The following is a 13,182-nucleotide window of genomic DNA, read 5'->3' as shown; positions in this document are numbered from 1 at the left end:
TCTGCTCCGATTGGCTTTCTGAGTGACCTCGCAGGTTTGATGGGGAGCGGGTTTCCACTAATGCCACAAAGAGAAAGTGAGAAGTAGGGTTAATGACACAGGAGACAACTTGAATGCGAGCAGATGTAAAGAAATAAGGAAAACAAAAGGAACATCAGAAATTACGGAGATTATGAGATAGAAATATTACAAGGAGAAGAGCGAGAACAGTGAAGGATTTCGTTGGACCCTGTAAACAGGTAGGTGTTACATACTGTCAATGCTACAAGTCAAACAATCCAAAGCCTCACCGCTTGTGTGTCTGGTTGGCTGCTTTCTAAAGTTAAGCGGGTGTCAAACTACTTCTGTATCTCATTTGTATTTATCTCAGAAACCTGTGCACACACACAAAAAAACATGTACAAGCATGTGTGTGTTTGTGCATATGTGCTGGTATGTAATCAGTATCTCTTCTGCTTTAACTGTTCAGACATGAATAATCGCTCCATCGCCTGGTGGCTGAGACAGATTGGCCTGCCTGAGTACACCAAGGTGCTGGAAAGTGAATATTATGGTCTGGAGGTATGTGAATCAGTTGCATCAGCAGACTTTTGTGGATACCTTTTATTTCTTTAATCTGAGCTTTACTCTATTTTACTCCATTTGTCTTTTCTTGCTCTCCCTATGTTGTGTTGCGCTGCAGGGTTTGCTGAATGTAACAGATGGAGAGCTGAGGGATGCAGGCATAGAGGATGCAAGACACAGGCAAACCATCCTCAATCAGCTTTCAAGACACAGAGAGAGACTGGACCCATACTCTGGTGACTCTCACAGGCCATGTGCAAGCACACATGCACAGTAGAGCTGCTAAATAGTTAATTGAAACATTCAGAAACTAGAAGGTAAACTTTAAGGTCTGTGATGAAGATAGTCCCCAGTTTTAAGGCCTTCATATTTCATTTTCATCTCTCTTTTTATTTACAGCTGATTCTATTTGCAGATTCATATTTTATTCAAGCTTATGAAACAAGTCGAGACTCTTATCTTATAATCGTTCTTCTTAGCATGCATACAGCAGTATCTGTTGAAATCATCGATGCTTAGTGGTCGACAAGCCGGTTTATCAAGTCAAACCGTTATTCACTTGGGCTGCTCACTGACATGTTTTTGCCATATAATTTAAAAAGATAAAAACAGTTGAATGTGAAAATCTAGAGACTTAAGGAAGAAGTTCAAAGTTAAACACTACCTAGCACTATTAACACAATACACCAACCAACTACTTCTGAAGCTCCCTAACAATATGTTGTTTTCAGTGTCCTATTTAACGAGCACACATGAGAGTGGTTTGGGTCTTCTTTTCGTTAACTTTCTTCAAAACTGTAAATATGTAAATTTTCCAAACACTGAAGCTTTAACATGTCCTTTTGTACCCTCAGGTGTGCAGGGCTTGGGGCGCAGAGTGAGTCGAAAGGGCTCCTTGGGCTCGTATGTGGACTTGGTAAGACAAAGTTAGAAACACAGAGCATCACTACAAAATAGTCTCTTCATCTGGAACACTTGCAGCGTTTTTATTTTTAAAATATGTGCAAACAGTAGCCCCAGGAGCCACACTATTTGGGTCTCTACCATTTCCTGCAGGAGAAGCCTAGTAAAGACCTGTTTCGTCAGAGCGTCCTGCCCCGCCTCCAGCGCGACAACAAACAGCGTCTCTCTGCCTCCTGCTCGCAGCTCCTCCCCCCGGATAAGTACAACACTATCAGTGGGATTGACCGCTGTCAGGACAGCAGGCACAGGTAAGCTGAGCCCCCTCCCCCATGGCTGCTGTGTGTGTGCACAATGGTGTGAGAGACAGATGCACTTTCTCCAGGTAGTCTACTCATGTTTTGGCCAATAATTAACCTAACGCCTCATAAAATCTAGAGTTGTTCAAGTGAATTAGGTGAACTGCTAAAATTAGTCGTCTATAATCAAGCTAAACAAAGCACATGAATGAAAAGACTTTGTGGATGTTAAATAGCATCATGACTTTACTTTACACTTTTACTGACAAAGGAAACCACAGCTGTTCAATGACTAACATGATAAACAACACACCTCAGGACTTTGATATTTTAGTCACACCTCCCCCCAGTGAGAAGTCCAGGACTGACTGACAAAGGCGGTTGTATGTAGGCCTATTTTTAAGTTAGTTATCCAACATGAAACCATCAACATGAAAATAAACCAATGTGGACCTGAAGGTGAGAAAAGATGTTATTGTAATTCAATCAAATAATGTGTGATAAGATATTACGGCTCACAGACTCACAGAACAGCTCTGGCAGTGATGCATAAATCTTCCCTTAAAACCAATCAGAGAAGGTCAGGCCGTTGCACACTGATGTTGTTGAGTGGATTGATTGAGTTTTACAGATATTGTAGCTTGCTGCAGATTGTGGCTTCAACTCTTATAGTTTATCTTCATGCAAGTTAGAAGAAAACATTTTTCACTAGCACATACAGTAGTTTTGGTTTGTGGTGCTCAAAGCACTGAAAATGACAGCAGCATTATATTCCCCTAAAATCACCGTAACAGTTACAGTATACTTATCAGTTTTAATTGGAATATACTCTTTATCATAAGAGTACTATTTATGACATTTGTTGAACAAATGTGCAGACCACTACTCTAAAATACATTATTTTCTGACACTGGAGATGAAAACATGCTCTAAGGCTTCCTGCCAGTACATTCTGTATCTTCAATACAAAATCAGCTTATATGTATACATCTTAGGCTGTATTAATGAATTCAGGGTTAAGAAAAAGAACAAGAAAACGCATCATACGGTGACAGGATGAATCAATTCACCTCTATATTTTTTGGCAGCAGCAGAAATTGCAGACAAACTATTTGCAAGTGAGAAACAATATTCTAACTTGCATGAACCCACTCTAAGATTTATTAAAAATAACTGCACTGTAAAAAGATACATGCACTGAAAATGAAAAATTAATATTTCTACAATGCAATCTCTTTCACTGTAAAAACTGACAAGTACTGCGGTTCACAAGTTCAGGCACATGTCTGCTCTCCACTCCTAAAGCTGCAGAGGTTGCAAACCAAACACTTCGAGCCGTCTGTCCCTTTGGCTCCAACCCAGGGAAAACAGTAACTGATTAACCAGCGTTCATGGGAGGAAAACATTTAGAAAATGGCCAACAGATTGTTCTTATTACTTAATGAATAATTACTGAGGATATGAATGGCTGTCGTGCTTCTTATCTAACCCTCTGCCTGAATGTGCAGTCCTCTTTCAGATTCCTATTACACGTGACAATTTCATTATCTTGCATGGCCTCTGAAATTTTAATAGCTGACTTATTGTCGACTCAAGAAAAACACTTCAATAATTCCCTAAAATGTGAATTTTTACAAATTGTTCCTGGGTTTTTGACACATAGGCAGCAGTGGCTTCATTATTCCTGGCATTTTATTCACCAAATCACCAATTAATAAAGTGAGGTGTACTGATAATTCCCTTGCCCATCACTTTCTGCAGTTTATTAAAAGACTTACATGCAAACCAAAACTCCTCCTAAAACCAGTTTTAACTACTACAGGATCAGAGTCTATGGAAGCAGGACTTAATATAGATGCAAACTCTAACAAAATAACAATTAATGTGATTATAATATGTTGTCAACATGGGGCTTTTAACACAAAACATCTCAGTTTGTTGACCTATATCCAACATCTGTGGGTTTTACCGTCACATCCCGTCCGTGCAGCCTCCCACCACATAATCCTGACTGCAGCCAGGTGATGTGTCAGCTCAGCTTGTGTCGGTATCCGAGGAATTCCGAGCAGAGCGCGGTGTTTGAGCACCGGGGCCCGGGGCGGGGAGGAGGAGGAGGAGGAGGAGGAGGAGGAGGAGGAGGAGGAGGAGGCGGCTCGGGAGAGCATGTGGGAACTCGTCCGAAACTGTAGCAGGGAGGAGGTCGAGGGCAGAGGGAGGAGAGGGGGTTGCTGGGAGGGATCCGACACGGACGGAAGGGAAGGACTGTCCTCGCTGTCGTTTGGTGATGTTTGATTTTGGACCGTACGAACTGTAAAACATGTCCGGGAGGAGTGAGCTGTGAAGCGGCCTGACGCACAGGTAGGTCCCGTAACCGTTCAATTCACGCGAGATGTTCGGTGTTCAACTTTTGATGAAGAAGATTTTGACTCTTGAAGCTGTTAAAATCCCACTTTAGTCTGTTTTTGACTGTAGTAAGTCGACCGTGTTCACTTCTTGCCATCTGACGACTACCTGTTGCACAATTTGCAGTTTTGACTCCTAAGACCAGCTGAAGTAAAAGTAATTTACCTTCTGTACAGTGATATAAACTGTTAGAGCTGAAGTCTTCAAGTTGTCTCCTGGAGTTGAAGAAAATAGTGTGAAACAGCTGTTCGGGAGTTCAGGTTGCACATTTCACAATAATGGAGCACTGCAGCAGATTGCACAGGTGTTTTCAGGTGTGCATACCTGGGCCAACGCCCCTCACACAGGATGTTGCTCCCACTTCAAAACAAACCTTCAAACTCTGAGAGTTATCTGTCAGCATCCACAGTAACTTAATGTTGTCCAGTTACTTCTGCAGTAATTAGTCATATTAATACAAACCTAAACCAGTCTCATACAAAACTACCTCAATTAGATTTTTATGGAAGGTGCAATGTTTGAGGTTAAAATTCAAGTTTAGTGCACGTTTAAGATTTTTATCCTTTCAAATGTGTCTAAATAGTTACCGGCACTTCATGTAGCCTACATGATGAGTCACTTCCTTAAAATGACCAATATAACTATACACTAAACAATCGTACTGTTAAAATGATGTGTTGAAATTATTTGCTGACTAAGTGACAATTATTTAGCACTAATTTTAATGATTAAAGAATCATTAAAGTGAGGATTTGTGGTTTTATCTTACAGTTCAGTATGTGGTAGTAAATGAAATAGCTTTGGGTTGTGAACTGTTCAGACAAAACTATTTGAGGATGCAACCTTGGGCTTTTGGCCGACTCCAGGCTGTAACTACATGGAGGATACTGAGGTCACGTCCTTGTTATTCTTTCTGTGAGCTTTGAAGTTTCAACAACTGTTGGGAGCTTTGCATTATACAAAATATACAAACAATGGGTATTTATTCAGACTGATTGCAGTATTTTAGCTTTTTATTTTGCAAAAGTTTCAGTATTTCTCCACTGAGGTTTTATACGAGTTTGTTTAAGTTTAAAAACTACAAAACAGCAAACTCAGTAAATAAGTTTATAAAACATTAAAACAAAGCTCCAGTATTTAACTGGATACGTTCTACGTCACGCGCACCTAATGAATTGTTAATTGTGTATTATTTTGTTAATGTTTACAGTATATTCACAGTCAAACATGCGACTCTCACACCATTGTTGGAGCTCATCCCTCCGGCGATCCCTGAAGACATGATTTGTTCCACGTTGTTTATGTGTTCACACAGAGAGAGAGACAGGCGCTGATGTGGATTTGTTACAATGAGCTGCAGTTCATGTGATCACGGGGACTTATCGAGTTCAGCCCTGTTGGAAGTCCTCTGAGCTGTTCATCTATGAGCTTTGTGTTTACAGAGGCAGGAAAGTGGAAACTCAGGCAGGAAGGAAAGAGGGCTATTAAAAGTTCCTCAGTTTGTCTGCCGTTAATGAGAGGCCCAGACCTCAGCGATGGCCTTGCACCTCCGTTCACTACTTTTCATGTTCAGGGGAAAAACGTGGCACCATCATCTGTGGCTCCCCCGGGTGTAGTTTAGTCTCTCCAAATCACCTCTTCTCGCTTGTTTTTCAGCAAGAGGAGGAGTGTCAGCGCATACTTCAGCCAGGTAAGAGGTTAAGCAAACAGCCGCTTTGTCTCTCACTTGCACTGCGAAGCAGAAAGCATGCGGAGTACTTGTCTGCTGTCTGTGTTGTAGGTGTTTCGTGGTCGCAAAGAGATGGACTCATTGAAGAAGGAGCTGGAGGAAGAGCTGAAGCTCAGTAACGACGACCTGAGGAGCCATTCATGGTACCACGGCCCAACAAGCCGAGAGGTACTCAATAGCGTCAGTGTATTTACACCAGACAATGAAGTGAATATGCTGACTGCTAATAAAGAAATATACTTAGATCAGTATGACTTTCACATCAGCCAGTAGCCATTTAGCTTAGTTTAACAAACAGGCCATAAACAAGGAGAAACAGGGAACTGAGTCCACCTACAAACACTTAAAAACACAAAGGAAGACTTGTTAGCGCCTCAGGATTGCCAAGAAAAGTGGCAATTACACAAACAAACATATAAGATACTAGGGATGTTACGGCTGTGAAACCAAGACCCAAACCTCAATGCTTAGTCCAGGATCATGTATCAGACAGAACTACACCCCACATAACTCTGTTTGAGACAGTCCAGGCTTGACTGTGAGGACGCAGTGGAGTCTCCCACATATTAATACTCCCTTAATTTAATATCTCGGGAATATGCCTTCAGGGACAGTACGGAGGTCTGAACTAAACTATGGCTTCAGAGAATTGTTAGATACCTACTCTGGAGCCTGGCTATAGTCGTTTCTCCTTGTTTCTAATTCAGCACAGAGATGTAGCTCTGATTTCATACACTCATTCTCCAGTTCATTAGGTACACCAGGCTCAAGCAGGAATACCCTCAAAACTGTTTCTTTAACTAGATATTTTATGTAATAATCTAAACACATGTCTGTTGACATTAACCCGTTGAGTTGTCTTCAGGGAGCAGAGTCCTTGCTCGAGAAAAACGGAGACTTCCTGGTGCGGGACTCGAGCTCCGCCCCTGGCAACTACGTTTTGAGCTGCTGGTGGAAGAATGGGCCCATGCACTTTAAGATTATACGAGTGGTCCTTCGACCCAAACAGGTGAGTCTGTGACATCATGTGTCCATATATTGAAAATTAATTCACTGGTTCCAGCTTAATAACAAAAATATTTTTTTCAGATGTTGTAACAAATAAAAATATTGAAATTTAAATGTTAAGCTTATTTAAGGTTCCATTTATTTCACATAATTGTCATTTGCTTTGTAGTACTCACTTTTCTATCTATGTGACAGGGATATTCTCGGGAGCTATACCAGTTTGAAGAGGATCGGTTTGACAATGTTCCCGCTCTGATCCGATACTATGTGGGTGGACACCGGCCCATTTCCAAGGCCTCGGGTGCTGTAATATGCCGTCCAATCCCGCGGACTCTACCTCTGCGTGTCATCGCCGAGCGACAACCTGAACCCAAAAGCAGCAGCAGTGCAGGGGGAGAAAAACGCACCGACTCTAACAAGAGACGCAGCTTCAGCACAACACACAGTGACACACTGCAAGTCAACAATCCTCTGCTAAGGTGAGAGCAAGTCAGTTGAATTGTAATCTAGTATGCACTTGTATGTACACTGTATGTAATAAAAGAAATACAACATACTTATGAACTTTATTTTTAATGTGTGGCAGGAGCGGAAGTCAGCCAGCTAACTTGGAGAATGTGGGACGGAGGCCGTCACTTCAGTCTGCACAGTCTGACAGCAACATACGAACTGGTACATTATCATGAGCATGCAACATAAACATAGACTACAACCGTATAGAGTGTAAATGTGCTGCATGATCCACTTTCTATTTAGTTTTACTGTATCTTACAAATGGATACCTTCATATTTTCCTGTAGAATCGACTTATACAACTCAGACTTCATAGCTCTATCAGTCAAGTCAAGGAGTTCTAGAGGTAGCAAAGGATGCACAAATCATGATGAGCATGTAGTGTTTGGTCATCACTTGATTAAACTGCACACGGCAGCATTGTACTGTGCTTTTTAAAGAGTAGTGACTTCTTCTTTGCACCTCTGCCATGCTCGCCGTTATTGATCAGTGCTGGACTTAATAGTGGACATATGAACATTGATAATAGCTCCTGTCAGGGAGGCCTTTACCTCAGAAGTGGTTTCTTGTGACCTAACAGCTGTCACATGCCTTGCTCTTGGTGTAAACTTTGTTGGCCAACCACTCCGGCGGAGGGTTTATCTAGTCTCAGGACTTCTAAAGGGTTCACAAACTTTCAAGCACTGCCGCATATAGATATTTGGGTTTGGTCTCCTCGGCTCTCCGGTTCAGGATATTTTACTAATGTTAGAAATTCAAATGTAGATTAGAGGTTTTTAGAACGCTCTGAAGTAAATGAAAAGAACATAGACTTACACGAAAACATGAAATTACATTTTGGCAGATGCTTTTTCCAAAGGGAGTTCCATATGAGTTCCAGATCAAGCCACAGTAGATCAAGCAGCAGAGCTTTGAGAGAAATTGCTATGCATTTCGATGCTGCACCACACAAGTGTGCATGTCTGTCTGTGCTTGTTGGCCAATAAGTAACAAGAAATTGCAATGCAGAAATGCTCCAGTGTATACAAGGACAGAGACAGTGACACCACTGCCTGTTCCTTTAAAGAAAATGCTGGACTAGTAAATCATTGTCAGATGTTTTAAACTCGTAGATATGGCTTTAAAAAACTGTATAATTCATGCTAAAGCAGGAAAGTATTACAGACCAATGACTCAGGGACTTACTGTATAAGACAGTGTGGGGTTTACTTTTTAAAATTTTGCTGTTACCAGGTATTCCTTTGAACACTCCGTTAGAAGACACCAGCCCTGATCCCGTCTCCCCAGTGTTTCGTACAGGCAGTGAGCCCCTGCTGAGCCCACAACCACGACATGCATTCCCCTCACATCCAGGTAACCCACATCCGTACAGTAAGCACACAAGCAGCTTTTTTCCACCAAAGTAACATAACTCATTACTCCATCTTCTGTACATGCAGGTGGTGGAGTTACTTTGCGAGGTTCAGATGGACAGCTGCATCCCAGAGCTCCTCCTAAACCTCTCAGAGTCTCTGCTGTTTTTCCCAACTCCGTCCCTCCTCCACCCAAAGATGAGGATGAGGACCCCTCGTCTCTCTACAATGAGCTTGTCATCCAGGTGAAATATTCAGTTTGCTTACAGCTCAGTTGATCGTGTCATTTCTCTGTTTGGGGAAAGGATGAAGGTTTTATAGTCTCTACGAAGAGTCCACTTATGTCCACTTTCTGTCGCATCAAGGTGCCACAGTCCCGGAAAGGCCACGTGGACCGATTACGTGCAGAGGAGAAGTGGCAGAGTCGTGCTCGCCTCACAGAAACTTCCTTTGGCTTCCTGGAGGCCCAAAAGAACGAGGCCTCATCACAGCTGTTGTTTTACAAACAAGCACAGAGGAAGTCAGCACAGGAAGTGGAAGACTGGCATTTTGAACGACCACATGTTTGTATAGATTATATTTAATTTACAGTTTGTAGTTTCCACATTTGCCCATGTTCTCGGTGGATAAGCAAATTAAGGGCCATACCAGCATTTTCCAAGTATATACTCCTTAACCACAAACCATGTTTACTCTAGTACAGTTTTAGGTCAAAAAAGCTTTCTACAACTCACTACTTTCCTCCTGCTTCCTTTTCATATGTGAAAACCAGACTCCATCACAGTGCTTGTGTTAAAGTTACATACTTTTGCCGGGTAAAGCAGCTTCTTATTTCCAAATCAACTCATTCAACACTCATTCATTCAACCACAACCTGCTAGATGACATATTTGCAGTAAATTTAATAATCAGTTGTTTAAGGGCTTCACTAGTTAATATAATACATTTAGAAAATAATCACAAATAAAAAAATATTACAACTTATAATAATATATAATATAAATTAAATCTTAGTAAAATAAAAAAAGAGTCTGCTAACACTATAATACTGTAAATGCTATTAGCTGTTATGGAACCTGGGGTCATTTATAATAACATTAACAGAGATCTGATTAAGCATTTAGCAAATATAATTTAAATAAAGTATTTAAGCTTCCAACAAACATCAGCTGAAGTAATCTTTGGGTTTTGGTTTGAGCTGACATTGTATTTAGAGAATCTGTCTCTCCTTTCTTTCTAATATTACCGACTTCCTTTTGCCACCAGGTGTCAGAGTTATACTGAAGGTGATCATTTGTAACTGCTGTCTATTATTTAGGAAAAATAAACTGCCCCAAATCCACTCAGTAATTGTAATATTTTTCTCACACCATCACAGATAGAGTCAGTGTCGTGTTTCCAAGTGGATCAGTTTGAGTCGCTGCTCTTACCAAAGAACAACCGACCTCTGGAGCCCAGTGTCCTGCTGGCACTCAAAGAGCTCTTCAACCGCTGTGATGCCAAAACCACCGCTCTGCACATTCTCAGTGTCGACTGCCAGGTACCACACGGCAAACAGAAACAATAACCTAACTAACTAATAACCTTTTCTTTATTTCAGAGATTTAAGTCTATTTTGAAGTTATAAGAAATTTGCTAAACAGCTGTCATTCTTATATTTGTGATTAAAAGTTTACTTTTATATTTAATTTTTTACTTTTAACTTTATGAAGTTTGTTCCTTTTTCTGCTCAATAAACCAAATACCAACATATCATAAGTAGCTTCAGTAGTGCTTAATAAACCGGACGTAAAACTGGCTTTTGATTTGTGATTGTTGTGTTGTAGGTAGCGCGCATCGTTGGGGTAACAGATGAGCAGAAGAGGATCATGGGAGTTGGATCAGGGCTGGAGCTTGTTACTTTGCCACACGGACACCAGCTAAGGCAGGATCTGTTAGAAAGGTCAGGACAGCTCACACACTTTCATCAAAACAGTTAAAATTGTTGAAGGAACAGATACATTGAAGTTGTTTTAGCTCCGAATACTAATAAATATCCTCACGTATCCTCACGTCTAGCAAAGCAGATGTTATGGCTTAATGTGACAGCCAAACTAAATGAGCCATAATATAACTGGGGGTGAGGGGGGTGCCACAAGGGAGGTGCCACAAGTTAGAACAACTGCCTTATTCCGTTTTCTCTAATCCATTAATCCTACATTTTTAGACATCATCTAATAGCACTCGGAGTCGCTGTGGACATCCTGGGCTGCACGGGGACTGTGAGCCAGAGGGCAGCTGCTCTACATAAATTAATCCTATTAGCTCAGGCCCTGAAAGAACACGCCCACAACCTCTACTCCTTCTCTGCCATGATGAAGGCGCTGGAGATGCCTCAGGTGGTTTAACTACAGCTGAAATATGCTTATTTTGTGCAAAATTAGAATGCAAAGTGAAATTGAGGTTGAAGTTTCCTTACACATATATTTGTGTGTGCATATGTGCAGATAGTGCGGCTGGAGATGACGTGGAGGGCGCTTAGGAGGAACCACACAGAGAGCGCAGTGTTATTTGAGAAGAAACTCAAACCCTTCATGAAGTCACTGAACGAAGGAGATGGTGAGTGGTGGTGTTTCTTTTTTTTTAAATAAATATAAATAAGAAGTGCTAGAAATATGTAGAAATACAGAATAACTGATGGGGCTGTCGGCACTCAGAAATATGATATTACACTGTAATTCCTCAGTGGCCAAACTGTTACCTGATATTCAGTTTAATGTCACAGAATTTAAAATAATCTTTTCTCTAAATTACTTTATAGTGTTTATTAAGAATAAGATTTATCTAAAATGGCTTTTTTGTACTTTCGTTGAGTGAAGTTCTAGACAAAAAAACTGTGACCCACTTAAGTAGTAAATCTATAGAAGTGCTTTGTGCATTTGTTTTTTTTTTCCCAGATTCTGTAGTCCAGGGTCCTGTAGCCATGCCACACCTTGTTCCTCTGCTAATGGTAATGGAGGGTGAAGACCCGGTGGAAAACAGCGAGCGAGGCTGTCAGCTTCTCTATGACGTCCTCCAGTCAGCTCGCAGTGCTGCGCTTCACGCTCAAGATTATCAGAAACATGCCCACACTCTGCTCTCAGGTACACGTGTGCACATTCAATCATCTGCCCTCTTTAAAAAAAACAAAACAAATACAGACAATGAGCCTCAAATCAGATGCACCAAACTCTCTTACAGTACCTGCATAAAGGTGTATTTATCACACATACATTTGTATCAAAGATAATATTCACAGTATAAGAAAATTATACTGTGAATGATACTGGGACATTTTCAAATCACGCATCCCGCACGTATGATTCTCACAGGAGGCCCATTTAAAGTTTAAGTAAACACACACTCTGGCACAAAGTGGAGAAGTATAAAGTAATATGCCTAAAACAGTGTACATTGTGAATTTGAATTGATATTACATCATATGTGGTATCTTATCTGACCAAATGTTCACCACACTGCTCCACTAGGAGGCTGGGAGCCGGTGCCTGAGCTGCTGGAGGCCTTCCGGACAGAGTTCGCCCTACGGTTGTTATGGGGTCATGCAGGGGCATCGGCCAACAGAAAGGAGCGTTATGAAAAGTTTGACAAGATTCTTTGTGTCCTCTCTGATAAACTGGAACCCGTGGAGTTCAGCCCACAGCGGCCTGACCCTTTAACCTGAGCCTCAGGGCCGGTGAAAAGTGAAATTAGCCGAGCAAAGATGAAAAGAGATGTTAATAGTTGGTGTGTCGAAGTAACTCACTGATTTCATGGGAGATGTTTTTTTTCCCCTTTACTTGCCGATGGATGAACTTACCAAGCACCAATTTAACACAACTTTAAAAAAATGTAATATATCTGCAATATGTGGACAGACCTTTGCTGTGAAAACTGCTGCATTTGATACATTTTCCTCTTTTCAGGAAACCGAAACCTTAAATTGTAAAAGGTCTGCACTTACATTGCGCTTTTCTACCTTAGCGGTACTCAGAGCGCTTCAGACTGAGTTAGATTTCTTACCGTACCTGAACTGCTGCTGTAAGGGACCACACTGGATTTTATTGTCATTTCATTGTTTCTACTGCAATAAATAAATGTTTTATGTCTAGTTTGAATATTTTTAAAATTTCCCATAAATAACAGTGAAGAAACAACACAAGATTGCTTTTCTTTTTAAATTTATGACTCAAAAGATACACGTAAATACACACATTTTCTGTTCAGAAGTGGATCATAAAATACCCCTTAAATGTTGAAACATTGCTAGTTCAGGACAGTGGTACAGACAGAGATGAGTCAACCTTTGGCTCATTCAGAGTGAGATATTTTAAAGCCCCCCATCCACAAAAGAGTGCAGAGTTTTTGACATCTGTCGAAGTTGAAATTTATCTGTTGA

At 41.0% G+C, this 13,182-nt stretch overlaps 1 protein-coding gene across 2 annotated transcripts; it reads left to right on the top strand.

Moving 5' to 3' along the window:
• The first annotated feature begins 25 nt into the window (after nucleotides 1–25).
• On the top strand, nucleotides 26–12,894 carry sh2d3a (SH2 domain containing 3A). Of its 2 annotated transcripts, XM_026359057.1 has the most exons (19): nucleotides 26–239; nucleotides 470–561; nucleotides 683–800; nucleotides 1,419–1,480; nucleotides 1,621–1,775; nucleotides 5,823–5,856; nucleotides 5,947–6,063; nucleotides 6,761–6,904; nucleotides 7,099–7,382; nucleotides 7,490–7,575; nucleotides 8,650–8,769; nucleotides 8,856–9,013; nucleotides 9,134–9,331; nucleotides 10,147–10,308; nucleotides 10,595–10,710; nucleotides 10,975–11,146; nucleotides 11,255–11,366; nucleotides 11,705–11,890; nucleotides 12,275–12,894. In XM_026359057.1, the coding sequence occupies exons 2-19, from the start codon at nucleotides 472–474 to the stop codon at nucleotides 12,466–12,468; spliced, it is 2,508 nt and encodes an 835-aa protein (XP_026214842.1). In that variant the 5' UTR covers nucleotides 26–239; nucleotides 470–471; the 3' UTR covers nucleotides 12,469–12,894. The 2 variants fall into 2 exon arrangements, with proteins under 2 accessions (XP_026214842.1, XP_026214843.1); XM_026359058.1 differs by lacking the exons at nucleotides 26–239; nucleotides 470–561; nucleotides 683–800; nucleotides 1,419–1,480; nucleotides 1,621–1,775 and adding an exon at nucleotides 3,924–4,121.
• The last annotated feature ends 288 nt before the right edge of the window (nucleotides 12,895–13,182 follow it).

The sequence above is a fragment of the Anabas testudineus genome, chromosome 1 (assembly GCF_900324465.2).
Source record: "Anabas testudineus chromosome 1, fAnaTes1.2, whole genome shotgun sequence".
In the NCBI taxonomy this organism is placed as follows: domain Eukaryota; kingdom Metazoa; phylum Chordata; class Actinopteri; order Anabantiformes; family Anabantidae; genus Anabas; species Anabas testudineus.
Note: the sequence above shows the minus strand (reverse complement) of the source record. Positions and strands in the feature narration are given on the sequence as shown.

What these genes read in the sequence shown, in the direction of transcription:
- sh2d3a (XM_026359057.1), top strand. Translation starts at nt 472, where the DNA reads ATGAATAATCGCTCCATCGCCTGGTGGCTGAGACAGATTGGCCTGCCT. An exon ending in TCAGCGCATACTTCAGCCAG is followed by an intron (nt 5,857 to 5,946) that starts GTAAGAGGTTAA and finishes TCTGTGTTGTAG; the next exon opens with GTGTTTCGTGGTCGCAAAGA. An exon ending in TGACAGCAACATACGAACTG is followed by an intron (nt 7,576 to 8,649) that starts GTACATTATCAT and finishes TGCTGTTACCAG; the next exon opens with GTATTCCTTTGAACACTCCG.